The 27,099-nt window shown below is 44.1% G+C and overlaps 7 protein-coding genes across 9 annotated transcripts; 5 read left to right on the top strand and 2 right to left on the bottom strand.

The window, feature by feature from the left end:
• On the bottom strand, positions 1 to 2,534 carry znhit1 (zinc finger, HIT-type containing 1). The gene is made up of 6 exons (XM_035149574.2): positions 2,200 to 2,534; positions 1,895 to 1,989; positions 1,676 to 1,751; positions 1,159 to 1,238; positions 903 to 1,072; positions 1 to 443 (listed from the first exon to the last, which is right to left on the bottom strand). The coding sequence occupies exons 1-6, from the start codon at positions 2,222 to 2,224 to the stop codon at positions 422 to 424; spliced, it is 468 nt and encodes a 155-aa protein (XP_035005465.1). The 5' UTR covers positions 2,225 to 2,534; the 3' UTR covers positions 1 to 421.
• A 491-nt stretch (positions 2,535 to 3,025) lies between these two features.
• On the bottom strand, positions 3,026 to 11,845 carry plod3 (procollagen-lysine, 2-oxoglutarate 5-dioxygenase 3). Its single transcript, XM_035149480.2, is given in 19 exon segments — positions 3,026 to 4,234; positions 4,334 to 4,459; positions 4,683 to 4,829; positions 4,917 to 5,021; positions 5,186 to 5,257; positions 5,342 to 5,455; positions 5,531 to 5,672; positions 5,762 to 5,887; positions 6,112 to 6,216; positions 6,303 to 6,424; positions 6,515 to 6,643; positions 6,645 to 6,749; positions 7,203 to 7,300; positions 7,384 to 7,447; positions 7,710 to 7,822; positions 7,909 to 8,072; positions 8,461 to 8,597; positions 8,776 to 8,867; positions 11,619 to 11,845. Coding segments are annotated over 19 exon segments (2,205 nt in total). The 5' UTR covers positions 11,707 to 11,845; the 3' UTR covers positions 3,026 to 4,078.
• Positions 11,846 to 11,918: 73 nt separating this feature from the next.
• Positions 11,919 to 16,343, top strand: LOC118102931 (cytochrome b5 domain-containing protein 1). 3 transcript variants are annotated; one of them, XR_007032379.1, is made up of 5 exons: positions 11,919 to 12,031; positions 13,142 to 13,348; positions 14,391 to 14,467; positions 15,568 to 15,872; positions 15,999 to 16,140. XR_007032379.1 is itself a non-coding variant. In XM_035149554.2 (5 exons), the coding sequence occupies exons 1-5, from the start codon at positions 12,022 to 12,024 to the stop codon at positions 16,227 to 16,229; spliced, it is 744 nt and encodes a 247-aa protein (XP_035005445.1). In that variant the 5' UTR covers positions 11,926 to 12,021; the 3' UTR covers positions 16,230 to 16,343. The 3 variants fall into 3 exon arrangements, 2 of the variants coding, with proteins under 2 accessions (XP_035005445.1, XP_035005446.1); XM_035149554.2 differs by having other exon boundaries at positions 11,926 to 12,031; positions 15,568 to 15,786; positions 15,999 to 16,343; XM_035149555.2 differs by lacking the exon at positions 11,919 to 12,031 and adding an exon at positions 12,725 to 12,802 and having other exon boundaries at positions 15,568 to 15,786; positions 15,999 to 16,343.
• A 356-nt stretch (positions 16,344 to 16,699) lies between these two features.
• Positions 16,700 to 19,179, top strand: LOC118102929 (C-type lectin domain family 10 member A). Its single transcript, XM_035149552.2, has 8 exons — positions 16,700 to 16,885; positions 16,978 to 17,085; positions 17,212 to 17,310; positions 17,578 to 17,634; positions 17,982 to 18,074; positions 18,189 to 18,343; positions 18,639 to 18,748; positions 18,872 to 19,179. Exons 1-8 carry the CDS (start codon positions 16,804 to 16,806, stop codon positions 19,026 to 19,028), a joined length of 861 nt encoding a protein of 286 aa, XP_035005443.2. The 5' UTR covers positions 16,700 to 16,803; the 3' UTR covers positions 19,029 to 19,179.
• Positions 19,180 to 19,754: 575 nt separating this feature from the next.
• On the top strand, positions 19,755 to 20,905 carry LOC118102980 (cytochrome b5 domain-containing protein 1-like). The gene is made up of 3 exons (XM_047338983.1): positions 19,755 to 19,862; positions 20,130 to 20,348; positions 20,561 to 20,905. The coding sequence occupies exons 1-3, from the start codon at positions 19,755 to 19,757 to the stop codon at positions 20,789 to 20,791; spliced, it is 558 nt and encodes a 185-aa protein (XP_047194939.1). The 3' UTR covers positions 20,792 to 20,905.
• A 355-nt stretch (positions 20,906 to 21,260) lies between these two features.
• LOC124851332 (C-type lectin domain family 10 member A-like) lies at positions 21,261 to 23,891 on the top strand. Its single transcript, XM_047338808.1, has 8 exons — positions 21,261 to 21,456; positions 21,549 to 21,656; positions 21,785 to 21,883; positions 22,293 to 22,349; positions 22,665 to 22,757; positions 22,884 to 23,038; positions 23,334 to 23,443; positions 23,587 to 23,891. The coding sequence occupies exons 1-8, from the start codon at positions 21,375 to 21,377 to the stop codon at positions 23,741 to 23,743; spliced, it is 861 nt and encodes a 286-aa protein (XP_047194764.1). The 5' UTR covers positions 21,261 to 21,374; the 3' UTR covers positions 23,744 to 23,891.
• A 351-nt stretch (positions 23,892 to 24,242) lies between these two features.
• On the top strand, positions 24,243 to 26,845 carry LOC124851334 (C-type lectin domain family 10 member A-like). The gene is made up of 8 exons (XM_047338810.1): positions 24,243 to 24,471; positions 24,548 to 24,655; positions 24,806 to 24,904; positions 25,210 to 25,266; positions 25,613 to 25,705; positions 25,856 to 26,010; positions 26,306 to 26,415; positions 26,546 to 26,845. Exons 1-8 carry the CDS (start codon positions 24,390 to 24,392, stop codon positions 26,700 to 26,702), a joined length of 861 nt encoding a protein of 286 aa, XP_047194766.1. The 5' UTR covers positions 24,243 to 24,389; the 3' UTR covers positions 26,703 to 26,845.
• The last annotated feature ends 254 nt before the right edge of the window (positions 26,846 to 27,099 follow it).

The raw sequence follows: 27,099 nt of genomic DNA on the forward strand, positions 1-27,099 counted from the left end.
TTCTACTTCAGTGTTTCTTTAATAAAGGATGAAACTACAACCTCCTTATTTACAAAACAACATGACATATTGTGGACAAAATAACCAGAACACCTCATGGACAGCAACAGGAGAAATTGGACCATTTAAATTAATTACAACAAAAATGTATTTTCTGCCCTTTTAACTGTCACGGCAATTCTTACATGATGCTAACTCATCAACATGAAAACTCCCTCAGGTTAACTGGGTCATATGGGACGAGGAATGAAAAACGCTGCTGTCTGACGTCTACCTGGAACATGCATGTCCCGTGCTCTCAGTAAACTCCGAACCAGGATCAAAACGAGTCAGTGTGTAAACCTCCAAGCTTCAATGTCCCTGAACATTCTGAACCAAGCGGCATCTCATCGCTTCCATCACCATAGTAACGAGGCGGCGGTTACAGCGTCCACTTCAAACACCTACAGAGAAACAGAAAAAGATCTTAATGAACAGAACACAAACTAATCTGACATTTTAATAAAGTGGGGAGATCAACCGAGTAATTCCACTAACATCTGTACTCATCTCACGTGTGTCACATACAGTTCATCTAATAGACTTGGCATGTGTATTCTTAGTGGTCATGTGATGCAGATGTTGTTTAACACACTCTGAAAGAGTCCACATGCAATGCATTTTTATATATTTATAAACCACACACGTGAAGTGTGATAAAGAAAATTCAGTTTCATTTGATGAAAAACATTGACTATAAAATCCTCAGTGCAGATAAACCAGGTAGGATGAACACAAAGTTTTCTAACTTCACGCTGCAGCACAGACTGTTTATAAAAAGCTCTGCACACAAACAATAAAAAGTGACACAGTATTGAAGAAGAGTTTGAGGACGAATCACTAATAACAAGAGCGTGACAAACCTGGTCTCTCTGTGCGTACACAGGCACTTGCTGGAGCAGTAGCGCCCCCCGCAGGTGGTGCACGTGTAGTGAGAGGGGAAACCACAGACGCAGCAGAAGTGACGTGGGGGCAGCGATGAGACGGGGCCTGCTGCTGACAGGTAATTGGGCTCCGGCTTCTCCGACAGGTTCTACCAATCAGAGAAGAGGGGAGGAGTCAGTTGACAGTGTGTAAGCCAATGAGAGAGCAGGGAAAGCGTGAAGGTGCGGGACCCACCTCCTCCTCCAGCAGGGTGGTGAAGTTTTTCCTGAAACGTTGTTTGAAGTGGTCGCCCCTCGTCTTCCTCCTCTTCTTCTCTGGACGAGACAAACATTTGAAAATACGTCACACGATAAGGAAGCGAGGAGATGATGCACGCCGTCCTCTGACGTGTCCAACCAGGACACGTTGTGAATTGTTATGTCTTACTACAATACTGTTTTAACCCTAAAAGTCCACCGGAAGTGACTAAGCTAGTGGACGTAGCCACACGATGGTGTGTCCGAGGGTCCGTAGGCGCACTTCGTAGGAAGATATCAGACATTTAGGCTTGAAACCCGGTGTAAATGACCTTGTTTCGAGTGGAATATAAATGTGGGGGCTTGCGGACACTTGGATGACACCACACGAGCAGTGTGGACGCATGTTGTCTTTTTAGTTTGGTTTTATTACGTCTGAAGATGTTGGTCACAATGGACTTCGTGGAATACGTAAAGACCCTTGAGACAGTGTTATGATTGACATTAAGTCTCACCTGGTTCCTCGGTCTCACTGAAGGCGGGCAGGCGAGCAGTCGGACCTGGGGGAGGGAGGGAGGACAGAGGGTCGTCCTGGAAACAGTAAAAACAACAACATTGACCCGGATGAAAACCACGAGGTGAAGGTGAGAGCTGCAACTTTGAGTTGAGACCAGTGTGTGAACTGTAACTGAGCTCCCCCCCCTCCTCTGTGTGATCGTCATGACGACGCTCACCTGGAAGTTGTCTTTCTCCAGAGCCTCCAGCTGACGAGTCTGACGCCGCTGCCTCGTCGCTTCATCCAAGACTCTGCGCTGTCCCTCCACCCGAGCTGAGAGAGAGAGAGAGAGAGAGAGGTTCAATGAACGAGCAGCTGTGAATCTCTAACATTTAACAGCATCAACGTGTATCGACGTTAAAACGATATTAAACCATGAACCAATAGAAACTCGACGATTTAACTTTGACATCGCGAAAGTTGAGTCGCGGTAACGTCGCGTTTTTTACGTTTGTTTGAATCTTTTCGTTAAAACAAACTCACCGGAGGTTTTCTTCTCCAGCACCATGTTGTTCTTCCGGTTCTACGGCAGCCGCACGGGGACATACTGAACCAGACCAAACGCGATTTGATTTTCAATCACCGTCCACTGGTTGATTCAGAGAAACTTACCTGGACAAATTAAATCGTTAGGAAAGTAATAGTTTTGTTTAAGTCGGGATAAAGTTTAAAATGGCGGAACATCTGTGTAACTGTAGTTTTTAAATCAACGGCAAATAACGAGGGAATTGAACGCTTATATTTGAGTGCGTTGCTACTTTCTTTGTCGCCACCTGCCGGTAAAATAGAAACATTACGCTCCTCCCCACCATGAAGGATTATCAACACAAACTACCGCAGGTGAGTTCAGATACGAGCAGAATAACATAAATCCCCTCGGCAGGTGAGAAGGCCGACACTTCATCATAAAACCCACCAGAGCAAATGAATACGTGAATAAATAAATATTCTGACAGGTTTACAGCTATAATTAAAACCAGGACCCGTTCTTACAAATAAAGGCACAAAATTACAGTTCAAATAGTTATTTGGTTAAACCTTGTAAAATCCGGATTTTAAAAATCCGAGACTTTTACTTTACTCATCTGTAACTTTAATTGGTAAAAGTCATTTCCTGCAGTGAAGCTTTTATTTTGTGAATACCTTTATTTCATAAAATAATCCCAGATAAATTCAGAGATCAGGTGACTATTCAAAAGACAAACAATCACAAGCAGGACAGGAATTCAAGATCAAGAGAGAGAAGAGGAGAAATAAAAACTCATATCAACGTCACATCTGAAACAGACGAAACAAACGCAACCCGCTGTAACACTAAAATTATTTATTAAAATCTCAAAACATTAACAAACGTCATTAACAAATAATTTAATGCAGTTTGTACAAAGCTGATTCCTTGTATCGACAGGCACGCTGAGGAAACTACAGGAGGTGTCAGGCGGAAACCTCGTCCCTAAAACACTTGACACGATTTAAATAAAGTTATAAACTGAGAGGAGACGACGGAGTCACAGTTGCACCTCAGCTACAGCATCAAACTGAAAATATAAAGACATGAAAGAACTTTCAAAACGATGAAGAATAAAACATGAAATATAAAAAAAGGTCTTTAACGTTTTCCCAGTAACAGTTAACATATCTTGAAGCAGAGTTTTACCTCAGTTTACACGTTTAACATAAAAATACTTTAATATTTTCTTTAGCGTTATTTTTATTTACGTTCGTCTTTTTTCGATGCGTTTATTTTTCTACCGTTTCAAACATTCAAAGATCGAAGCTCAATCTGAGCAATCTGATTGGCCGAGAAAAGCTGACGTCCGCTGTTATGATCCCCATCGTCATAACTGGTAATATCCACAGAACATGTTCAGTGGTTGATGATTATGATTTTAAAATCGAGCTGATCAAATCCTGTAGAGGGCACTGTGGATCAAGATTAGAGAAGGAGAGCGCCCCCCACAGGATGATGATCAGTGTAACAGCAGAGAGTTGATTGAACTCTACAGAAGAGGAGTGTGTTGTTTTTGCATAGATTTAGGATGTGTTGTTAAAATAAGGCAGCGCGGTGGCGTTTTACAACAGACCCTTATTTTGAAATGTCTCTTTATCTGAAGCTCGAACGACAATAAAATAAAGTGACTCTTACTCTGAAATATCCGACTTGTAACACCTGGTATAAGGGCGCACTGAAATGAATCATGTGATTGCAGTACGCGAGTGATTGGCAGGTGAAAGTTGATCATTCAATCAGACGCATAACAAAAATGCTTCATCACGTCTATTCCTCCGTCAAGTCTGTCTGTACTTGTGACGATGAGGCGCACACACACACACACACAACACACAAACACAAACGGAACATTCAGGGGTCAACGAAGGACACCATGATGTATCTGGTCCCTCTCGTGGTGGGCAGACCCTCGTGGTAGTGGGTCAGACGCCCGGGGTGCATGAAGGTCCAGCCCTTCCTGGGAGACTCCACCTTACAGTCGTAACGCAGGAACCTGCAGCCTCCACCCTGTGACACACACACACACACACACACACACACAGTGATGAGTCTTCACGAATGACGAGATTCTTCCTCAAACTTCAACTTGATTTTTTTTGCCTGTACCTCGTAGTCGATGTCCTTGCTGTTCAGGGCAACATTGATGGTGAAGGTGGACGAGTCGTGATGCGGTCGCAGAGACGGCTGCTCGTCAGGGCGGTAACGGACCACAAAGTTCATAATGGCCTGGCACTACACACAAAGACACACACACAAAATGCCAATGATCTGTAACACAATTCATGGGTGATGCTGCAGAAAAACACAACTTTACTCAGGAGTAGTATTTTGACTGAACCTCGGGGTAACTTTACTCTGTAGTAGTATTTTGACTGTACCTCGGGGTAACTTTACTCTGTAGTAGTATTTTGACTGTACCTCAGGGTAACTTTACTCTGGAGTATCTTGACTGTACCTTGGGGAAATATCCGGGATAGAGTTTTTCAGTGACCGGGGCGATGTATTCCTTGAGGAATTTGAGCCACTCCTTCTCAAAGCCGATCTGGTTCATGTGAATATCCACCGTCGGGACGTTTTCGTAGCCGCCGGCCAGACGCTCGTCCTGAACACAAAGAAAAGACAAAAAGTTTCAAAGCTCAAGTTCTCAGGTTTGTTCAGAGAGGGTCAATCAGACGAGTGAACATGTTACATTGTGTTTTCCTCCAGACCACTCGTTGTTATCCTCCATGGTCTCCACCAGGTGGTCACACATCTTCTCTGAGAAAGCTGGAAACCAGTAAACATCTGGACAGGGCTGAGACACACACACACACACACACAGTTTAGTTACATGATCTGAACTTTTACATCACCAACTACAATTTTGCATCATTCAACGAATATTGAAACAGAGCGTCAGACACAAATCATTTGAGTGGGATTTATTGTTCATCCCTGGTTATGACGATGTTTAGTTACCTGCTCCACGAACTTCTTATCATCTTCGAAGATCTTGGAGTAGTTCACGTTGATGTACTTCTCCTTCCAGTCCTGTAAACAAACACAGAAACACACTCAGCCCTGGTTTTCTTTTAGTTTTTCACTTGTTCGTATGTTCACGTGTGCTCGTCTGACCACAGGGTTGTCGAAGATCTGCCACATGTCCGGGTGCAGCCTGGACGTGTTGAAGTTGGCCGATGCCACCAGACGACCAAACTCGTCGCGGTTTGACACGAACATGAAGATGCCCTGTGGACACAGTCGTTAATCGTCTTTATATACAGCCACTGATCGTCTTTATATACAGTCACTGATCGACGTTACCTGGTCTCTGATGCTCTTGCAGAACACCATGTCAGGGTCCATCCCCTCGCCCACGTACATAGTCATCTTGGACAGTTTAGACCGCAGCACGCTGCCTTTGATCAGGTAGGCCTGAGTGATGTACGGCACGTTCCACAGACCGCTGGACACACGTGATGATATAAGTGTTTCATTAGAACAAAATAAAATCTGTGTGTGTGTGTCTGTGTGTGCGTGCGTGCGTTAACTCACATCCTCTTTCCCTGGACGATCTCGATGTAGTCTTCAGATCTTGAGTAGTATCCTTCAGGACTCAGAGCGCCCCAGAAGTTACTCCACAGCTTCCCGTGTTTTGACAACATGGGAGCGATGACAGATCTTAGAGAGAGACATGACAAAATCAAACAACCAGGGAAAAAAGTGAATAAATAACACTTTATTCCAAAAACATCACACCCTCTTGTCCTGTAGTGTTTGTGTGATCCTACTAACAGACACAAAACCTAATAAGGAATTTAATAAAGACTCTTTTCACACCAGGGACAAGAAGAACGCTATGACAGTCGCATATCGACGCTTCATGAACACAGGAGGGAACGTACTTGTTTTCCTCGATCAGTATCCTCAGTGTGTCGGGGTTCGTCAACGCCACGTCAGAGTCGATGCTGAAGTAATAATCACACTCTGGATCCTTCTTACACGCCTCGCTGCACACACACATACACACAAACACATGAATATGAACTGAAGTTTATTATTTCTATTAATAATATGTTGAGTGGGTTCCACTCACACAGCCATGGTTCTGGCCTTGTCTTCCTGCAGGTTCTCCTCTGGACCAACCAGCCGGGCGTTGGGGAACAGCGACCTGTGGCGCTCCCAGAATCTCTGAATGTGACGCTCGTGGTAAACGACCTGAATTACAGGGGAACAATCACACGTCAGAACAGAAGTGACCGGAACACGTCACAGAGTTTTCTCCTGTGTGTCTGCGTCTGATCGTACGTTGTTGTGGATGAAGAGGTGGATCCTCGCCATGGGATAGTTGAGCGTGGTCAGTCGGTCTAGGAACTCCTCCATGAAGGGAGTGGCGTGTTCGATAAACACGGCAACGTGAACCAGAGGCATCTCCTCATCCAGGAACGTCGTTATAGAAAAGCAGGTCGTCGTCACAGATGCCACATCCGCTCTCATAGGTCCACGCCGTCGGGACATAGTTACCAAGGTAATTCAACTGCAGCTGCAGAGATAAAGACACGTCTGACATGTGATTGGCTCATCACCTCAAACATATGATGTAAATGTTGTACAGTCAGTAACAGGCAGCCCATTGTTTTGAAGGGATAGTTCACCCAAAAATGTAAATTCACTCATTATCTTCTCACCACTAGGCCCATGGAGGGCTGGGTGCATTGTGATCCATGCACGAACACGGCCCAAGAGGATAACTGAGAACATTTAGGCTAAAAACTTGGTGTAATTGACGTTGTTTTGAGTCCAATTTGAATGTCGGGGGTTACGGACACTTGGATGACACCACAGGAGCAGCGACTCTGTCCTGTGGATGTTGTTGCTAAGTGTTGGTCAGACAATCAGAGGCTCCTACACATTCTGAGCGGTGATTGTTTCACCTCAGACACAAGCTGAGCTTACATCACATGGTTCTGATGGGTGACTGCGGTTGGTCACTTACCTTGGTGGGTCCGTTGCCATGGATGACAACAGGGAGTGTGTCGTAGGCAACGTTCCTCGCTCTGACCTTTGCCTTCTCAAACTTCAAGACGACTTCATCTGACGGACAGAGACGAAGGGTCAACAGAGGGTCCCCACAAAGAGGGGTACATGTAAAAAACGTGCATGTGTGTGTGTCTCACCGACGGCTCCGTTCAGATTCTGGAAGATTCTGGATCGATGATCCAGCGACATGTTGAACTTGGTCTGAGGAGACGAATCACATCATCCACATGATGTTAGAACCTTAGCGTGAATGTTTTTATTCATTTATGACATCACAGGAAGTTACGTATGATGTTGTTCTGACATCACCAACTTCAGAAGCAAAGGAACCACAATACAGTCGAGCGACACATGACGTTAGCATGTTCAAAGTGAACGTCAGATGAACAGAGAGCAGTTTAAGATCCATTTATGGTAAAGGTGGTGTATGATTGTTGTCATGGTGATGGCGGCGTCAGTTCACCCGCTGCGTCTTGTCCAGGTAGATCTTGGTGTAGAAGAGCTGGTCGTCATCGCTGTCCTTGCTCTTCCACTGCTGAACGATTGCACTGAGATCTGGAGCGAAGCCGATGAAACCTTAACAGAGACGAAGAGTTTTACTTTGGGATTCAAACAACGTGTCCATGAGTGAGTGTGTGCGAGTGCGAGGTTTAATGTCAGACCTCCTGAGTTGAGGTAGCGTTTCCCAGAATGCACCACAGGGTACTTTTGGGCCAGTCTCTGGTCGGGCCAGCAGAATCCCTCGGCTGAGAAAACCACTCGATGACCTAGACGTTTGAATTTGGAGAGCAGCTCCTCCGGGCCCGCCGCAAAGATGACGTCGTAACTACAGAGACGAGGAGAGCGAGGACAAGTCAGGCATCACATGATAAAGTTTCAGTCACACGTGTCACATTGTTTTGTAACTTAAGGGTCGTCAGTTTGCACGAGAGCGACGCTGCACGTGTGTTTTTGTGTCTGAGTGACGTCAAAGAAAAGAACTGATGTTAAATCAATGTTTTCACAGTTTATAACCTTTTCTACATCTCATCTCTCATCTCAAGCTAACGTGGTTTCTTTTCTGTTGATAGAGTTATATAACACACACACACACACACACACACACACACACACACACACACACACACACACACACACACACACACACACACACACACACACACACACACACACACACACACACACACACACACACACACACACACACAGTTTACCTGTCCACGAACATGATGACCATGTTTGTCTTGTCAGAGTGTTTGAGAAGCTCCTTCTTCAACCATCTGACCTTCTGACCTCCACCCACTGTGCGAGCAACGTCACCTCCCTTCCACTCCTCCCCCAGACCCAGCACCTGCACACAGACAAACACATAAAGATTCCGATCGTTACATGTTTGTTTTCATTGTTGTTTTTACATACAGTCACTGTTTCTGACCTTTTGTGTGTGTGTGTGTGTGTGTGTGTGTGTGTGTGTGTGTGTGTGTGTGTGTGTGTGTGTGTGTGTGTGTGTGTGTGTGTGTGTGTGTTACCTTCACGGTGTAGTTGAACTCCCTGATCGTACCCATGAAGCGATTGAAGCCGTCTGTCTCCTCTGTTGCCGCGGTGATCACCAGCAGATTTTCTATAAGGACAATACAATGACATCATCAGTGATATGTATTTAATCAACATGAAATCAATCACATGTTGGATTCAACACGTTAGACAGCTGAGTCAAGCAGGTTTATTGGTTTATAATTAATCAATACTTTGACTATTGATCGGACGTCCACGCCACAGAGGTCTATTTAAAAAGGCAGCTCATTAAAATTACTGACGGGACAAGAGGCCGAGCTGTCGGAGCAGACAAGTCCCGACCTGACTCAGCGAATCACGGGTCAGGACTCTGCTCCGACAGGTCAAACTGGGACGGTCGTCAGGGAAACGCTGCTCAGCCAACTCCTCGCTGCCTCCAGGCTTTCGAGGAATTTGAGGCGAAGTGAAACTCGTCAGAAAAACCTCAGGAAAAGTTAAAGAGGTGAGGAGCAGGAGGGGGAGGATTGGGGGGGGGGACAGACGCCTCCTTGTCCTCAGTCACAGACTCTGTGGTTTCAGCAATGGGAACGGACGACAAACTCAAACTCTCATCTCTTCCGGTGCCTAGAAGACCGGAGGGATTATTCCCAGCTGCTGCAAATGTTTCGACGGTGCATTCAAGGCACGTAGGATTTAACGTGAACATGAGTTTAAGGATTTTTTTTTTTATTATACAAGTTCTTCATTTCTGTGTCACAGTGTAGTCACAACTCAGACTGATTGTAGTCTGATTACCTGTCACATGTAACTTAAGTACTCATGTCAGAGAAATGGAGGTTTTGTCAATGGACTTATAACAGTTTGTTCACTAATCTAATACTCAAGTGTTAAACAACATTCACACGACTGTTTAAACAAACAAACAAACACACACACACACACACACACACACACACACACACACACACACACACACACACACACACACACACACACACACACACACACACACACACACACACACAAAGACACACACACACCCACACACACAGCTGTCTGAACAGGAACTGTTCCTGCAGCTCAGACACAAACAACAAGACATTACAGTAAAGTTAACAATTGACTTTAGTAACTGGAAATTCAGTGTATTTTACTGGCAAATTCAAAAATCTTAGTTGTTGCAAATTATTTCAGAAAACGGATTAATTAGTGTCACAACCGAAAACTCATCAGAAACTGTTTCATCATTAATTCAGAGTTTAAGGGGGGTTCCTCAGACACGGCGAGGTGTTCTGGGTCTGGATCCAACTGAACCTTGGTTCTGTTCGTTTTGCAGAGTGAAAACTCTTTTATTGGATAGTTTGGACTTTTGGACCAATCACAGAAAGTAGAGACAGAATTAAACAATACAAGAAGAAGCAGCTGCAGTCTTCACCTCCGACGATATAATGTTTGAACCACGAGGACGTTCATTTGGTGCATTTGAACTAGTGCGGAGTACTGTAGTACTGTGGAGTACTGTAGTACTGTAGTACTGTAGTACTTCGCCTGAAGGTGCTGATGCTGGGAGAAATACCATAATGATGTTACCATGGCAACCACATGAAGCTCTTCGTTAAATTTCTCCGTTCAACGACTACTATCCCACACCTGACAACACGCAGACTTCTGACGCACGCCGTCTATAAACCAATCAGAGTCAAGTACAGGTGGACGCAGCCCACGTAGGTGATGAAGACAGGACGTACAGATGTCAGACTAAATTCTTTAGTCCCTAAATTACAACGGGAAACCAAAACTAACCAGATCAAGTGAAACAATGGAACATGAAGCTCGGTTCAGAGGAGAAAACATCCTCAGTCGTTGTATTCTTAAGCGTGAGAACCTGCTGCTCTCTGCTCTTTACATGTGAATGAATGTAATCCATCTTTTTAACGTGAGGTAACTGAAGGCCTGGGCCGGGCTCACTTTGTGTGACTGACAATAGCAACACTGACAAGAGAAGCTGTATTTAATATCAGGACAGAAACCTGATCATCAGAATCAGGTCAGTGTCTGAACAGGAGCTCGGACGATTTATCAGCTGACACGAGTCTTTCACAGACACAGTGTCAATAACTTTTATTTATTTCTGGTCTGAATTATTAAACCTGTAAGTGTCCAGGTATCGATGAGGAGAAATGAACATGATGTAGAATAACTTTAAATGTCAGAGTTAATCCAGGAAGTGGAACGTTCTCTCAGAGACATTTCTAAAACTAAGCATTGAACAGTGGGAGGAACCAAACTTCAAATCTGACATGAGCTTCTGATTATTGTAGAACTGATCGGTCAGAAAAGATTCCTCTTCGGATCTATTACATCAAAAATTACCTTCTTTTACTTTCATGATTTATTGTTATTGATTTATAAGATCAACTTCAGTGATCTCGAAGCAAGTTAATTCATTAGTTACAGCAGCAGATAGTCAGAATGAGGCCGACAAGAAAACACGTGAAAGTATAAAATGTTAAATAAACTGGCAATAGAATAGATAATAAAAACACATATTTTGGATCAGATTAATCAGCACATTAACTCCCTGTTGATTAATCGACTGGTCGGTTCAGCGGTGAATTAACGAGCCTCCGGGCGACGTCAAAAGTTGAGAAGTTGGAATTTCGGTGATTTTCTACACGTTAACATTTAGTAATAAACTCACGGTTTATATCGAGGTTCAGGATCAAAGCGTCAAAGAGACGTTATTGGGAATAATGCGCAGTTAGCAACAGTTAGCTCGGAGAACCAGAGCCAGGCTGCTCCAGCGGGACATGGTGGTCCTCCTGGCCGGGCAGGGGACCCTCAGGAGCGGCCTTACCTGCAGAGGGGCTCCGCTGATCGGCGGACACGAAGCTCTGGAGGAGGAAGAGCGGCAGCAGACTGAGGAGGCGGCGGCGGGGAAACATGGCGGCGGTTTAAAACGCGAACGACTCGGTTCAGACAGAAAAACTCAAGCTTCACTTTCTCCTCCTTCTCCTTCTTCTCCTTCTTCGTCCTCACTCCATCAGCTGCGAGACTCTCGCGAGCTGCAAATGTCGCGATGACGCGGATCTTCCCGAGATGTCAACACGAGGAAAAAAACCTGAGCCCGCCCCACTTCCGAGGAGCAGCCAATGGGAAGAGGAACTCGCTTGAGTGACGGGTATGCCGAGCAATCAGCGCGTCGAAGCGGCCTCGGACGAGCCAATCAGCGGAGGACAAATGGAAACGAGAGGACCGAGATGGCAGAAAGTTCGTGAAAAACCGAGAAAGTTAAAGTTTGCCACGTGTGAGAGAGAGAGAGAGAGAGAGAGAGAGAGAGAGAGAGAGAGAGAGAGGCTCACTTCGTCAACTCTACTTTATTAAGTCATTAAACTGCGGTTTATCACTTAATAAACTCGATTTTATTAAAGAAACTACATTAATGAATAATGTGATAGTCAATACTGAAATGAAAAAAGTCAAGTTAGAGAGAGAAAGAGGGACCTTTAAAAGATTGTTGCACATTTCATTCCATTTGTTATTAATGTCCAACAACAGCTTATAGTTATTTATATAGAACAATCCACGCATAGAATAAAACAAAAACATTTAGATAAAATGAATTAAGAAAATTAAATTATTATAAATAGCAGGTTAAGCTAAAGTTGGATAAAACATAAAACAGCAGAATTAAGTTTTTTCTATCTAAAACATTAGTCTGTCAATATTCAGTTCAGTGTTTTGATTTTATTTTGAAACACAGGGATTCTTTCCCAGCGTAGAGGTCAAGGCGTTTGTTTTCTACAAGACAAGGTCAGAGGCATTGACTTTAATCCATCAAGCCTTTAATCTATTATCGCTTTATTTGCATTTATACAGACTTAGATTGCTGTAACATCAAAGACACCTTGACGGTCTTTGATATGTCTTAATGGAAAACAGGGAACGAAGAAGACACAGTAGATGGACATATAATTGGATCAGAGACTTTATATTTGATATGCTTATTCAAGTGAGAATTGGGACAGCTTTATCAAGAAGGTATGTGGTGGGAAATGGTGCTCCTCAGGGCAGTGTCATTAGTCTAATATTGTTTTCCATTATGATTAATGATGTGTTCTCTCAAGTTCAGGGTGATATTGGGCGGACTCTTTGCTAATGATGGAGCCTTGAGGAATAGGAGATTGGAAAAACTGGCTGATTGGACAAATCTCCTCTGTATCTAGGAGATTTGTTATATCTCCTATATACAAATCCCTCTTTTTTGGCAAATCATTAAACTTTGATGCCTTCACACTGTCGTTGCTGTCGTTTATTAATGACCTAGGTTTTTTATTCATGCAGGTTTCTTTAATTTATGTTTTTATTTTATGTCTTTAGGCCCCGCCCCTGCTCCACCTCCTTGTTGCCATAGTAACGTTGCCATAGTAACGTGGCAACACCGGCGCAGAAGTGTTTTTCTAAACATGAGCAGACAAAAGTTCTTCACTTCTGCTGAAGTCTCTGCTCACAACACCGCCGACGACCTGTGGGTGTCGTTCCTGGGTAAAGTCTGTGACCTGACACCCCTGATGACCCAGAACAAAGGTGGGTAATGTCTTTTACCGATGTCTTTCTTTTATCCTGAGATATGAGAAGAGCCGGTCTCGGTTTGGTTCAACAAGTATTTATTCAGAAGCAATGAAAAGGTACAGCATACCTATGTGCACATAGCTATGGGCACTCAATACACAGCCTCGGCTTTCTAGTAGCACGGGGTAGTCAAGAGTCGCCCCGAACAGACGACGGGTACAGTACTTATAATAGTAGGTATAACTTCATTGGTCAATAACGAGGGGGAGTCACCGTGGTTCAGACCTTGGCTCTCCCTTGCTGGTGTGCAGCCATGGTCCCATCCTCTTGGCCCTGGAGTCTGCGAATGATGAGGTTCGCCCCTCCTCTGACAGTAGCTGGGAAAATCTTCACATTCTGACAGTGTTTGGTTTCATGTTTTACAGACAGGCCTTCAGCTGAAGCCTTGTGGGTCTTCAGTAGTTTTGCAGATATGGTGTTGTTGTTCATTGGAGTGAGAAACCTTGTTCCTGCGTTATCGGCTGTATGTTCTGTGTGTGTAAGCATGCGCATTTTCTAGACAAAACAACGCCTTTCCTATCTGTCCTTCAGAACCTAGTGGCAGCTGCTTGAATTCTTTCTAGGGCATAGGTCACAGTTTCTTATGAAAACAGTGCATTCATGTATGTGTGATGTTTGAATAAAGCTAATGGAGTTTAGGCTGTAATATAGTAAGTTAGGAAACCGGAAACCACAGGAGTACTTTACTCTAGTTACACATAAAGATTTAACATTAAAACACACAAGTACATAAATAAATGTAGAATAGGAATAAATAAAAAAATAAAAAAGTTTGTACTTTATTTATTCAGTCTATAAAATACTTACATAGAGACAATCAGTAACTGTATGTAAAAACCATCAGTGAATGTACAAGATGATCAATGACTGTTTATAACACATTTCAGCTCTTTTGTTTGAAGGTTCAGTTTTATATTTTTGTCTGATTTATATTTAAACATTAATAATAAATCAGATTTAAAATGTGACTGATGAACATGTGTGTGTGTCTGTGCAGGCGACGTTCTGCTCTTACCCATTATGGAGTCTGCAGGAAGTGACATCAGCAGCTGGTTCGACCCTGAAACCAAAGACGTGGGTGATAAAACACATCAGCAGCAAAGTCACAGCCAAAGAGTCCCCTGTATTTTCCCACACGGGGGCCGGGCCCCTCTGACGGGTCCCCAGATAAACCTGAGGGGTCAGGAGGTCACATGATTTAAAGAAGAAAAAAACAGTTCTGATGATTGATTTGTTTTAATCAAATATTTTATCATTTGAAGTTTCGTTAAATGAAGCTGTGTGAAAGTTTAGAGGTGAAATATTTTCTATGGAACAAGGACAAAGGAATCTGCCCAGATGAAAATAAGCAGTTTTACCTTCACACCGTTTAATATTTGATAATTTATTTAAAATCAAATCTTTTTTCTGAACAGTCAGATAAAAGCAGTAAAAGGTGCAGTACGACATGAAGTCGAATAAAAGTGTTAAAATTGGAGATGCAGTGTAATTTCAATAAAAAATAAAAAAAAGGTCAATAGAGCAACCACATATAAAATCACCACAACACCACAGAGGGAGTTTTAGGCCTTTTATTTATTTCCAAACTGTGCTCTTAGTTAAGAGCTCCTATGGATCTGCCTCGAGTTGCTCAACTTAAAAAGGGGAAATAAAACCCAACTCCACAAGTTCAAATATTCAACAGGAAGAGGATGCTCAGCTGGAGGGAGGAGTCGCTCTCTGGCTGATCTTCCTCCTCAGATCAGCGAAAGTCTTGGCCAAAGGTTCACAGTTTTCTAGCTCAGCGTTCTCCACAGTCCATCCACTGAGCCGCGCTGATGTGATTTATAGAAACAGCCATCGATCAGTTTACTTTGATTACAGATTGAAAATACCGGACTCCTGTGCTGGGGAGGAGTCTTAAGCCCCGCCTTCCCCTGTGGGAGTGTCCTAATGCACTGCAGACTGAACCTGACTACACTCAAACAAAAAAGAATGAAAACATGCAAAGTCAAATGTGGCACTGCAAACACCAGACATATTTAAAAGTGCAGGCAATCATCTCCCCTGCTCGTCTCATAACAAAAGTATAAAGTATCAGAACATAGAAATACTCGATTACTTTCACTTGAGTAAAAGTACTTGGTAATTTTCTCTGCTGGATTTACCTGCATGTGTCTGTCCTCTGTCCTCAGATCCTGAAACATGTGGATCCACTGACTAACTGTGTGAGGTACTACACCCCCAGGGGGCGCTTCGTGCACGTCTCCCCAGCCGGCCCTCGCTCCGATTGGGCCAACGACTTTGGCGAGCCCTGGTGGAAGGATCGACGCTACGAGGTGGGACTGCTGACGACTAAAGCCAGGTGGATACGAGTCATCAACGTGCAGACGTCACAGGAGCAGCAGCTGCAGGTGAACTGATCACACGAGGTGCATTCTGGGTAATGGGTCTGAGCTTAGCCTAGCTTAGCACAAAGATTGAAAGCAGCAGGAAACAGGTAGAAACAGATATCAGTTACTTTCACTGCTCATTGGGTTTGACTGAAGTAAAGTATTAGAGTACTGAAGTTTATACAGTTTGTTTCGACCTGATTTCGACCTGATTTTCCTGCGTTGCTCCTCAGGTGTGTTCAGAGGAGACTCTGGACGAGATCCTCCAGCGTTACCTACGCTACAACTCTCACGCCCGTAGCTACAGCTGGAAACATGAAGGAGTAAGTCTGGACATGAGCAGGACGCTCAGTGAAAACAACGTCCCTGATGAAGACCACAAGCTCGAGGAGCTGCGACTGGACAGCGACCTCTTCATCACCGCCATCCTCCTCCACTTCAGTGATGACCTCACAGAGGGGTGACCTCTGACATCATGAGGGCCCAGTGGACAGGTGTGACATCACAACACGCGTGTCACCTGACAGGAAACTGAACTGCAGCTGTGAGAAAAGTAAATAAATAAAAATTAAAAGAGAGCTTCTGTATTTTGGATGCTGATTGATTATCATATCATATTATTTTACAGTTGTGTTTCTGAAATATATATATGTAAATGTATATCTACACACACACATATATATATATATATATGCTGTGCTCATCCAGATTCAATTTTACCACCACCTTGTGGGCGGGGCTCTGGACGGTCACTTTATATCAAACATTTAATTTGAGGTCGTGAACTTGTTAGTTCTCAGAAAACACAAAGATTCTCATGATGGTTAAATTGAGGAAGTTTCAGTATCACATTAAACAGGAAGTGTTGATAAATTACAAAAATTTATAGGAAACTAAAGATGCAGAAACGAGAAAAGCTATGCAATTTTAGTGAAGTGATGACTGGACGTGTTCATATAAAAGAAGAGAAGAAGAAAAGTCCTCAGAAAACAACCCGATTCTTCTTCATCCAACTTCAACAAGTGAAGAAACGTAAATATGATTCATTTTAAAGAGACAGAGACGATGACATGTCACCTGCGCATGAAGGAAGAAGAGGAAAGCGTCCACTGGATTAAAGGTATGTTTCAGTGGAAAAACCCTGAAACACAAAACAACGACCTGACTGATGGAGTGATCAACTGTCTCTCTCTCTACCTGTCTGTCTGTCAGAGCCTCAGCCTGTCTCTGTCTCAGGTGTCTCCAGGTTCAGACGTTGGATGGTTCCTGCTCTGACAGTGACAGTCATCCTGGTTCTGATCATAACACTGGGAGCTACCAGTGAGCACACACACACATTAATTAAGTGTATAAATGAAATGATCATGTCAATTTTGCAGGAAATACAAGTAAGATGTATAAAGAATCTGAATGAATCTGTTAATTATCGTGTGTGTGTGTTATCAGATGTGAAGACGTCAAATCATCTGTGGTCTGTGGAGAAGAGAGTTTCCAACCTGAGCAACGTTATTGAGTCATTTCGTGCCTCACTGCAGAACGCTCAAGGTGACTGACACACACACACACACACACACACACACACACACACACACACACACACACACACACACAGTTTTAAAAAATATTTTTGGATGCTTCTCCATTGAAAACCTGTTTTTGAGCTGCTTAATGTGAGTTCAAGTGTGAACTGATCGTGTGAAATCTGGTAAAGAGTCTTGAAACAGATGAGTTAAAAGTTGAGGGATAAAAACTAATGAACGGTCACTGTGTAACCGTAGCAACATGCTGACAGTTTCCTGTGCTCTGTTCCAGAAACTGCTAAAGAAGTTCAGCTGCTGCATTCTACTGTGGAGGACCAGCTGACCTCAGGTAATCACGTCTGTATTTGTTCACACTTCAGAGTTCTTCCTGATGCTTGCTGACACGCCACCTCCTCTGACTAGATTTCCAGCAGCTGAATATCTAGACGAGTAAGCAACAACTACTGCCAATCAGAGCAGGACGAGGTGACCAGACATAGTCGGGGGTTTCTCCTGGTTAAAGATTGTATAGTCCAACTGTGAAACTCCCGATCACATGACAGGAAGCCGTGCAGAGTGAATGTTTCATTACTGACTGTTAGCTAACTAAGTGTGTGTGTGTGTGTGTGTGTGTGTGTGTGTGTGTGTGTGTAGTGTGTTGTGTGGTGTGTGTGTGTGTGTGTGTGTGTGTGTCAGTGTCGGAGGCGTTGAAGCAGCTGTCGGTCATTGACTCTCTGAGCAAGAGTCTTACTTCGATCAAAGGTTCCCTCGAACAAATCATCAACAACGGTACGTCCATTAATCATATTATTAACATATGACTGCAGAAGACACATACTCACACCCATGTACCTGTCTGTGAACCTGTCTGTGGACCTGTCTGTGGATCTGTCTGTCTCGCAGGCTCAGGGTTGGACGGTTGTTGTCCTCTGGATTGGAAACTCTCTGGCTTTAGTTGTTATTTCTTCAGCCGTTCCCGTTTGTCCTGGAATGAGTCCAGAGTCTGGTGTGAGGAACATGAATCTCACCTGGTCATCCTCTCCTCTGACAGGGACTGGGTAAGTCCATCCATCTGCCTGTTAAGGGCAGAGGATGCCGCACCTTGTTAATCCGTATGAAACAAACTGGTTAGTGAACATGGGCTACACATATAAAATGTGATTGATGATTGATTGATTGAACTGAGGCTGCGTCGTAACAGATGTGACCACAGGCTGGTTTTGAAGTCATGTAAGTGAGACAGTAACCTGAAGACGACCTGGTCTCTACTGGAGATACTCACACAAACTACGGTGTCTTCTGCGTAAAGACAGACTTTATATTGTTGGTTATAGAAACTTTGTCTCTGTCCAGGACTTCGTGACCCGTCACGCAGCTCCTGAATTTTTCTGGGTGGGTCTGAGTGATTGGAGAACTGGTACGTGGGAGTGGGTGGACCAGACTCCGTACTCCATGGAACGCAGGTACACCTTCAGTTTGAGTTTCTCTGACAACAGCAACAACTGCTGCATTTACATTAAAGCAATACATTCACAACATTCAGGCAAACATATATAGAGTATGATCATGTGTCATGTGGTTTCCAGACGGTGGGGACCCGGTCAGCCTGACAACTGGACCGATCACGGCCTCGGGCACGGAGACGAAGACTGTGCTCACCTGCACATTGACGGCCGCCTCAACGACCTGCACTGCTCCAATCAGATGCGGTACATCTGCCAAAAGCTCATCGGTGACCCCTGAGCAAACCGCCCCGGCTCCGCCCACACGCGTGTTCACAGATAAAAAAACATTAAATTATCTGAAGTAGAAAACAGTGAAGAGCTGCTGTCAGAACCAAATATAAACCAGAACCAAATATGTCTGACGTTATAATAAACAGTTTGGAAAAGAAGTGTGTTTCTTCCTTTTGTACAAAATGTAGTGGAGTACACAAAGCTGTCAACTTGGAAAGGCGAGGAGATTCCTCCGCCTCTTCGCCTGAATGTTCCCCACATGCTCCTGTTGTTGTGAACGAGTCTGACCCGGAAAATCTCCTGCTGCTGCTTCACATTAGAAACACAATGTGTTTTTCTCTGTCAATCTCGAGTTTCAAGTCTTCTTCAACACAGCAGAATGTTCATTTTGTAAATTATGGTCAAATAGATCATAAAGCACTGTATGTGTGGGGGCCTGGATACCGATATCAAATATGGTCACTTCTGTTTTCAAAGATAACATGATGGCGGTGGACAAAATGTCAAACTGAGGCTTCAAAATGGCACGCACGCGCACGCACACACACACACACACGCACACACACACACACACACACACACACACACACACACACACACACACTGATGACTGGACGTGTTCATATAAAAGAAGAGAAGAAGAAAAGTCTTTAGAAAACCACCCGATTCTTCTTCATCCAACTTCAACAAGTGAAGAAATGTAAATATGATTCATCTTAAAGAGACAGAGACGATGACATGTCACCTGCCCATGAAGGAACAAGACGACAGCGTCCACTGGATTAAAGATATGTTTCACTGGAAAAACCCTGAAACACAAAACAACGACCTGACTGATGCAGTGATCAACTGTCTCTCTCTCTACCTGTCTGTCTGTCAGAGCCTCAGCCTGTCTCTGTCTCAGGTGTCTCAGGTATAGCTAAGTCAAATGTGGCACTGCAAACACCAGACATATTTAAAAGTGCAGGCAATCATCTCCCCTGCTCGTCTCATAACAAAAGTATAAAGTATCAGAACATAGAAATACTCGATTACTTTCACTTGAGTAAAAGTACTTGGTAATTTTCTCTGCTGGATTTACCTGCATGTGTCTGTCCTCTGTCCTCAGATCCTGAAACATGTGGATCCACTGACTAACTGTGTGAGGTACTACACCCCCAGGGGGCGCTTCGTGCACGTCTCCCCAGCCGGCCCTCGCTCCGATTGGGCCAACGACTTTGGCGAGCCCTGGTGGAAGGATCGACGCTACGAGGTGGGACTGCTGACGACTAAAGCCAGGTGGATACGAGTCATCAACGTGCAGACGTCACAGGAGCAGCAGCTGCAGGTGAACTGATCACACGAGGTGCATTCTGGGTAATGGGTCTGAGCTTAGCCTAGCTTAGCACAAAGATTGAAAGCAGCAGGAAACAGGTAGAAACAGATATCAGTTACTTTCACTGCTCATTGGGTTTGACTGAAGTAAAGTATTAGAGTACTGAAGTTTATACAGTTTGTTTCGACCTGATTTCGACCTGATTTTCCTGCGTTGCTCCTCAGGTGTGTTCAGAGGAGACTCTGGACGAGATCCTCCAGCGTTACCTACGCTACAACTCTCACGCCCGTAGCTACAGCTGGAAACATGAAGGAGTAAGTCTGGACATGAGCAGGACGCTCAGTGAAAACAACGTCCCTGATGAAGACCACAAGCTCGAGGAGCTGCGACTGGACAGCGACCTCTTCATCACCGCCATCCTCCTCCACTTCAGTGATGACCTCACAGAGGGGTGACCTCTGACATCATGAGGGCCCAGTGGACAGGTGTGACATCACAACACGCGTGTCACCTGACAGGAAACTGAACTGCAGCTGTGAGAAAAGTAAATAAATAAAAATTAAAAGAGAGCTTCTGTATTTTGGATGCTGATGGATTATCATATCATATTACTTTACAGTTGTGTTTCTGAAATATATATATGTAAATGTATATCTACACACACACATATATATATATATATATATGCTGTGCTCATCCAGATTCAATTTTACCACCACCTTGTGGGCGGGGCTCTGGAGTAGCAGCGGTCACTTTATATCAAACATTTAATTTGAGCTCGTGAACTTGTTAGTTCTCAGAAAACACAAAGATTCTCATGATGGTTAAATTGAGGAAGTTTCAGTATCACATTAAACAGGAAGTGTTGATAAATTACAAAAATTTATAGGAAACTAAAGATGCAGAAACGAGAAAAGCTATGCAATTTTAGTGAAGTGATGACTGGACGTGTTCATATAAAAGAAGAGAAGAAGAAAAGTCTTCAGAAAACCACTCGATTCTTCTTCATCCAACTTCAACAAGTGAAGAAACTTAAATATGATTCATCTTAAAGAGACAGAGACGATGACATGTCACCTGCGCATGAAGGAAGAAGAGGAAAGCGTCCACTGGATTAAAGGTATGTTTCACTGGAAAAACCCTTAAACACAAAACAACGACCTGACTGATGCAGTGATCAACTGTCTCTCTCTCTACCTGTCTGTCTGTCAGAGCCTCAGCCTGTCTCTGTCTCAGGTGTCTCCAGGTTCAGACGTTGGATGGTTCCTGCTCTGACAGTGACAGTCATCCTGGTTCTGATCATAACACTGGGAGCTACCAGTGAGCACACACACACATTAATTAAATGTATAAATTAAATGATCATGTCAATTTTGCAGGAAATACAAGTAAGATGTATAAAGAATCTGAATGAATCTGTTAATTATCGTGTGTGTGTGTGTTATCAGATGTGAATACGTCAAATCGTCTGTGGTCTGTGGAGAAGAGAGTTTCCAACCTGAGCAACGTTATTGAGTCACTTAGCGCCTCACTGCAGAACGCTCAAGGTGACTGACACACACACACACACACACACACACACACACACACACACACACACACACACACACACACACACACACACACACACACACACATGGGTCATGTATGGTTCCATTCGTGCCAGGAGTAGAAAACAATTAATGTGAAAAACACAAACGTCCGTTGCGATTTAAATTATTCAACTACGGTCAAGTTAAGACAAAGTGGGTTGAGTTAATTATTTATTGCCATTAATGGTTTTAAAAAATCTTTTTGTTTTTGAGCTGCTTAATGTGAGTTCAAGTGTGAACTGATCGTGTGAAATCTGGTAAAGAGTCTTGAAACAGATGAGTTAAAAGTTGAGGGATAAAAACTAATGAACGGTCGCTGTGTAACCGTAGCAACATGCTGACAGTTTCCTGTGCTCTGTTCCAGAAACTGCTAAAGAAGTTCAGCTGCTGCATTCTACTGTGGAGGACCAGCTGACCTCAGGTAATCACGTCTGTATTTGTTCACACTTCAGAGTTCTTCCTGATGCTTGCTGACACGCCACCTCCTCTGACTAGATTTCCAGCAGCTGAATATCTAGACGAGTAAGCAACAACTACGGCCAATCAGAGCAGGACGAGGTGACCAGACATAGTCGGGGGTTTCTCCTGGTTAAAGATTGTATAGTCCGACTGTGAAACTCCCGATCACATGACAGGAGTGAATTTTTCATTGTGTGTGTGTGTGTGTGTGTGTGTGTGTGTGTGTGTGTGTGTGTGTGTGTGTGTGTGTGTGTGTGTGTGTGTGTGTGTGCGTCAGTGTCGGAGGCGTTGAAGCAGCTGTCGGTCATTGACTCTCTGAGCAGGAGTCTTACTTCGATCAAATGTTCCCTCGGACAAATCATCAACAACGGTACGTCCATTAATCATATTATTAACATATGACTGCAGAAGACACATACTCACACCCATGTACCTGTCTGTGGACCTGTCTGTGGATCTGTCTGTGGATCTGTCTGTGGATCTGTCTGTCTCGCAGGCTCAGGGTTGGATGGTTGTTGTCCTCTGGATTGGAAACTCTCTGGCTTTAGTTGTTATTTCTTCAGCCGTTCCCGTTTGTCCTGGAATGAGTCCAGAGTCTGGTGTGAGGAACATGAATCTCACCTGGTCATCCTCTCCTCTGACAGGGACTGGGTAAGTCCATCCATCTGCCTGTTAAGGGCAGAGGATGACGCACCTTGTTAATCCATATGAAACAAACTGGTTAGTGAACATGGGCTACACATATAAAATGTGATTGATGATTGATTGATTGAACTGAGGCTGCGTCGTAACAGATGTGACCACAGGCTGGTTTTGAAGTCATGTAAGTGAGACAGTAACCTGAAGACGACCTGGTCTCTACTGGAGATACTCACACAAACTACGGTGTCTTCTGCGTAAAGACAGACTTTATATTGTTGGTTATAGAAACTTTGTCTCTGTCCAGGACTTCGTGAACCGTAACGCAGTGCCTGCAACATTCTGGGTGGGTCTGAGTGATTGGAGAACTGGTACGTGGGAGTGGGTGGACCAGACTCCGTACTCCATGGAACGCAGGTATACCTTCAGTTTGAGTTTCTCTGACAACAACAGCAACAACTGCTGCATTTACATTAAAGCAATACATTCACAACATTCAGGCAAACATATATAGAGTATGATACGTGTCCACAGATTGTTGTGTGTCATGTGGTTTCCAGACGGTGGGGACCCGGTCAGCCTGACAACTGGACCAATCACGGCCTCGGGCCCGGAGAAGAAGACTGTGCTCAGCTTTACATTGATGGCCGCCTCAACGACCTGCACTGCTCCCATCAGATGCGGTACATCTGCCAAAAGCTCATCGGTGACCCCTGAGCAAACCGCCCGGCTCCACCCACACAGATAAAACAGATAAAAAACATTAAATTATCTGAAGTAGAAAACAGTGACGAGCTGCTGTCAGAACCAAATATAAACCAGAACCAAATATGTCTGACGTTATAATAAACAGTTTGGAAAAGAAGTGTGTTTCTTCCTTTTGTACAAAATGTAGTGGAGTACACAAAGCTGTCAACTTGGAAAGACGAGGAGATTCCTCCGCCTCTTCGCCTGAATGTTCCCCACATGCTCCTGTTGTTGTGAACGAGTCTGACCCGGAAAATCTCCTGCTGCTGCTTCACATTAGAAACACAATGTGTTTTTCTCTGTCAATCTCGAGTTTCAAGTCTTCTTCAACACAGCAGGATGTTCATTTTGTAAATTATGGTCAAATAGATCATAAAGCACCGTATGTGTTGGGGCCTGGATACCGATATCAAATATGGTCACTTCTGTTTTCAAAGATAACATGATGGCGGTGGACAAAATGTCAAACTGAGGCTTCAAAATGGCACACACGCGCACACGCACACACACACACAGTGATGACTGGACGTGTTCATATAAAAGAAGAGAAGAAGAAGTCCTCAGAAAACAACCCGATTCTTCTTCATCCAACTTCAACAAGTGAAGAAACGTAAATATGATTCATCTTAAAAAGACAGAGACGATGACATGTCACCTGCCCATGAAGGAAGAAGACGACAGCGTCCTCTGGATTAAAGGTATGTTTCACTGGAAAAACCCTGAAACACAAAACAACGACCTGACTGATGGAGTGATCAACTGTCTGTCTGTCAGAGCCTCAGCCTGTCTCTGTCTCAGGTGTCTCCAGGTTCAGACGTTGGATGGTTCCTGCTCTGGCAGTGACAGTCACCCTGGTTCTGATCATAACACTGGGAGCTACCAGTGAGCACACACACACATTAATTAAATGTATAAATGAAATGATCATGTCAATTTTGCAGGAAATACAAGTAAGATGTATAAAGAATCTGAATGAATCTGATTTAGTTTTTCTTTTTGTGGAATAATTATCGTGTGTGTGTGTGTTATCAGATGTGAAGACGTCAAATCGTCTGTGGTCTGTGGAGAAGAGAGTTTCCAACCTGAGCAACGTTATTGAGTCATTTCGTGCCTCACTGCAGAACGCTCAAGGTGACTGACACACACACACACACACACACACACACACACACACACACACACACACACACACACACACACACACACACACACACACACACACACACACACACACAGTTTTAAAAAATCTTTTTGGATGCTTCTCCATTGAAAACCTGTTTTTGAGCTGCTTAATGTGAGTTCAAGTGTGAACTGATCGTGTGAAATCTGGTAAAGAGTCTTGAAACAGATGAGTTAAAAGTTGAGGGATAAAAACTAATGAACGGTCGCTGTGTAACCGTAGCAACATGCTGACAGTTTCCTGTGCTCTGTTCCAGAAACTGCTAAAGAAGTTCAGCTGCTGCATTCTACTGTGGAGGACCAGCTGACCTCAGGTAATCACGTCTGTATTTGTTCACACTTCAGAGTTCTTCCTGATGCTTGCTGACACGCCACCTCCTCTGACTAGATTTCCAGCAGCTGAATATTTAGACGAGTAAGCAACAACTACGGCCAATCAGAGCAGGACGAGGTGACCAGACATAGTCGGGGGTTTCTCCTGGTTAAAGATTGTATAGTCCGACTGTGAAACTCCCGATCACATGACAGGAAGCCGTGCAGAGTGAATTTTTCATTTCTGACTGTTCGCTAACTAAGTGTGTGCGTGTGTGTGTGTGTGTGTGTGTGTGTGTGTGTGTGTGTGTGTGTGTGTGTGTGTGTGTGTGTGTGTGTGTGCGTCAGTGTCGGAGGCGTTGAAGCAGCTGTCGGTCATTGACTCTCTGAGCAGGAGTCTTACTTCGATCAAATGTTCCCTCGAACAAATCATCAACAACAGTACGTCCATTAATCATATTATTAACATATGACTGCAGAAGACACATACTCACACCCATGTACCTGTCTGTGGCTCTGTCTGTGGCTCTGTCTGTGGACCTGTCTGTGGACCTGTCTGTGGACCTGTCTGTGGATCTGTCTGTCTCGCAGGCTCAGGGTTGGACGGTTGTTGTCCTCTGGATTGGAAATTCTCTGGCTTTAGTTGTTATTTCTTCAGCCGTTCCCGTTTGTCCTGGAATGAGTCCAGAGTCTGGTGTGAGGAACATGAATCTCACCTGGTCATCCTCTCCTCTGACAGGGACTGGGTAAGTCCATCCATCTGCCTGTCAAGGGCAGAGGATGCCGCACCTTGTTAATCCATATGAAACAAACTGGTTAGTGAACATGGGCTACACATATAAAATGTGATTGATGATTGATTGATTGAACTGAGGCTGCGTCGTAACAGATGTGACCACAGGCTGGTTTTGAAGTCATGTAAGTGAGACAGTAACCTGAAGACGACCTGGTCTCTACTGGAGATACTCACACAAACTACGGTGTCTTCTGCGTAAAGACAGACTTTATATTGTTGGTTATAGAAACTTTGTCTCTGTCCAGGACTTCGTGAACCGTCACACAGTGCCTGCAACATTCTGGGTGGGTCTGAGTGATTGGAGAACTGGTACGTGGGAGTGGGTGGACCAGACTCCGTACTCCATGGAACGCAGGTACACCTTCAGTTTGAGTTTCTCTGACAACAACAGCAACAACTGCTGCATTTACATTCACAACATTCAGGCAAACATATATAGAGTATGATACGTGTCCACAGATTGTTGTGTGTCATGTGGTTTCCAGACGGTGGGGACTCGGTCAGCCTGACAACTGGACCGATCACGGCCTCGGGCCCGGAGAAGAAGACTGTGCTCAGCTTTACATTGACGGCCTGCTCAACGACCTGCACTGCTCCCAACAGCTGCGGTACATCTGCCAAAAGCTCAGCGGTTACCCCTGAGCAAACCGCCCGGCTCCGCCCGGCTCCGCCCACACGCGGAATTAAATTATCTGAAGTAGAAAACAGTGACGAGCTGCTGTCAGAACCAAATATAAACCAGAACCAAATATGTCTGACGTTATAATAAACAGTTTGGAAAAGAAGTGTGTTTCTTCCTTTTTACAAAATGTAGTGGAGTACACAAAGCTGTCAACTTGGAAAGACGAGGAGATTCCTCCGCCTCTTCGCCTGAATGTTCCCCACATGCTCCTGTTGTTGTGAACGAGTCTGACCCGGAAAATCTCCTGCTGCTGCTTCACATTAGAAACACAATGTGTTTTTCTCTGTCAATCTCTAGTTTCAAGCCTTCTTCAACACAGCAGGATGTTCATTTTGTAAATTATGGTCAAATAGATCA

The sequence above is a fragment of the Hippoglossus stenolepis genome, chromosome 23 (genome assembly GCF_022539355.2).
Source record: "Hippoglossus stenolepis isolate QCI-W04-F060 chromosome 23, HSTE1.2, whole genome shotgun sequence".
NCBI lineage: Eukaryota > Metazoa > Chordata > Actinopteri > Pleuronectiformes > Pleuronectidae > Hippoglossus > Hippoglossus stenolepis.

Excerpts from the sequence above, each read along its gene's own strand:
- znhit1 (XM_035149574.2), bottom strand. The coding sequence starts at position 2,224 with ATGGTGCTGGAGAAGAAAACCTCCG. Across the intron at positions 1,990-2,199 it reads GCTGGAGAAGAAAACCTCCG|CTCGGGTGGAGGGACAGCGC; the intron begins GTGAGTTTGTTT and ends TCTCTCTCTCAG. Across the intron at positions 444-902 it reads TGTACGCACAGAGAGACCAG|GTGTTTGAAGTGGACGCTGT; the intron begins GTTTGTCACGCT and ends GTTTCTCTGTAG.
- LOC118102931 (XM_035149554.2), top strand. Across the intron at positions 13,349-14,390 it reads CCTGATGACCCAGAACAAAG|GCGACGTTCTGCTCTTACCC; the intron begins GTGGGTAATGTC and ends GTGTCTGTGCAG. Across the intron at positions 14,468-15,567 it reads TCGACCCTGAAACCAAAGAC|ATCCTGAAACATGTGGATCC; the intron begins GTGGGTGATAAA and ends CTCTGTCCTCAG.
- LOC118102929 (XM_035149552.2), top strand. The coding sequence starts at position 16,804 with ATGATTCATTTTAAAGAGACAGAGACGATGACATGTCACCTGCGCATG. Across the intron at positions 18,344-18,638 it reads TCTCCTCTGACAGGGACTGG|GACTTCGTGACCCGTCACGC; the intron begins GTAAGTCCATCC and ends GTCTCTGTCCAG. Across the intron at positions 18,749-18,871 it reads CCGTACTCCATGGAACGCAG|ACGGTGGGGACCCGGTCAGC; the intron begins GTACACCTTCAG and ends TGTGGTTTCCAG.
- LOC118102980 (XM_047338983.1), top strand. The coding sequence starts at position 19,755 with ATGACATGTCACCTGCCCATGAAGGAACAAGACGACAGCGTCCACTGG. Across the intron at positions 19,863-20,129 it reads ACAACGACCTGACTGATGCA|ATCCTGAAACATGTGGATCC; the intron begins GTGATCAACTGT and ends CTCTGTCCTCAG. Across the intron at positions 20,349-20,560 it reads CACAGGAGCAGCAGCTGCAG|GTGTGTTCAGAGGAGACTCT; the intron begins GTGAACTGATCA and ends GTTGCTCCTCAG.
- LOC124851332 (XM_047338808.1), top strand. The coding sequence starts at position 21,375 with ATGATTCATCTTAAAGAGACAGAGACGATGACATGTCACCTGCGCATG. Across the intron at positions 21,657-21,784 it reads CATAACACTGGGAGCTACCA|ATGTGAATACGTCAAATCGT; the intron begins GTGAGCACACAC and ends GTGTGTTATCAG. Across the intron at positions 23,444-23,586 it reads CCGTACTCCATGGAACGCAG|ACGGTGGGGACCCGGTCAGC; the intron begins GTATACCTTCAG and ends TGTGGTTTCCAG.
- LOC124851334 (XM_047338810.1), top strand. The coding sequence starts at position 24,390 with ATGATTCATCTTAAAAAGACAGAGACGATGACATGTCACCTGCCCATG. Across the intron at positions 25,267-25,612 it reads GGAGGACCAGCTGACCTCAG|TGTCGGAGGCGTTGAAGCAG; the intron begins GTAATCACGTCT and ends TGTGTGCGTCAG. Across the intron at positions 26,011-26,305 it reads TCTCCTCTGACAGGGACTGG|GACTTCGTGAACCGTCACAC; the intron begins GTAAGTCCATCC and ends GTCTCTGTCCAG.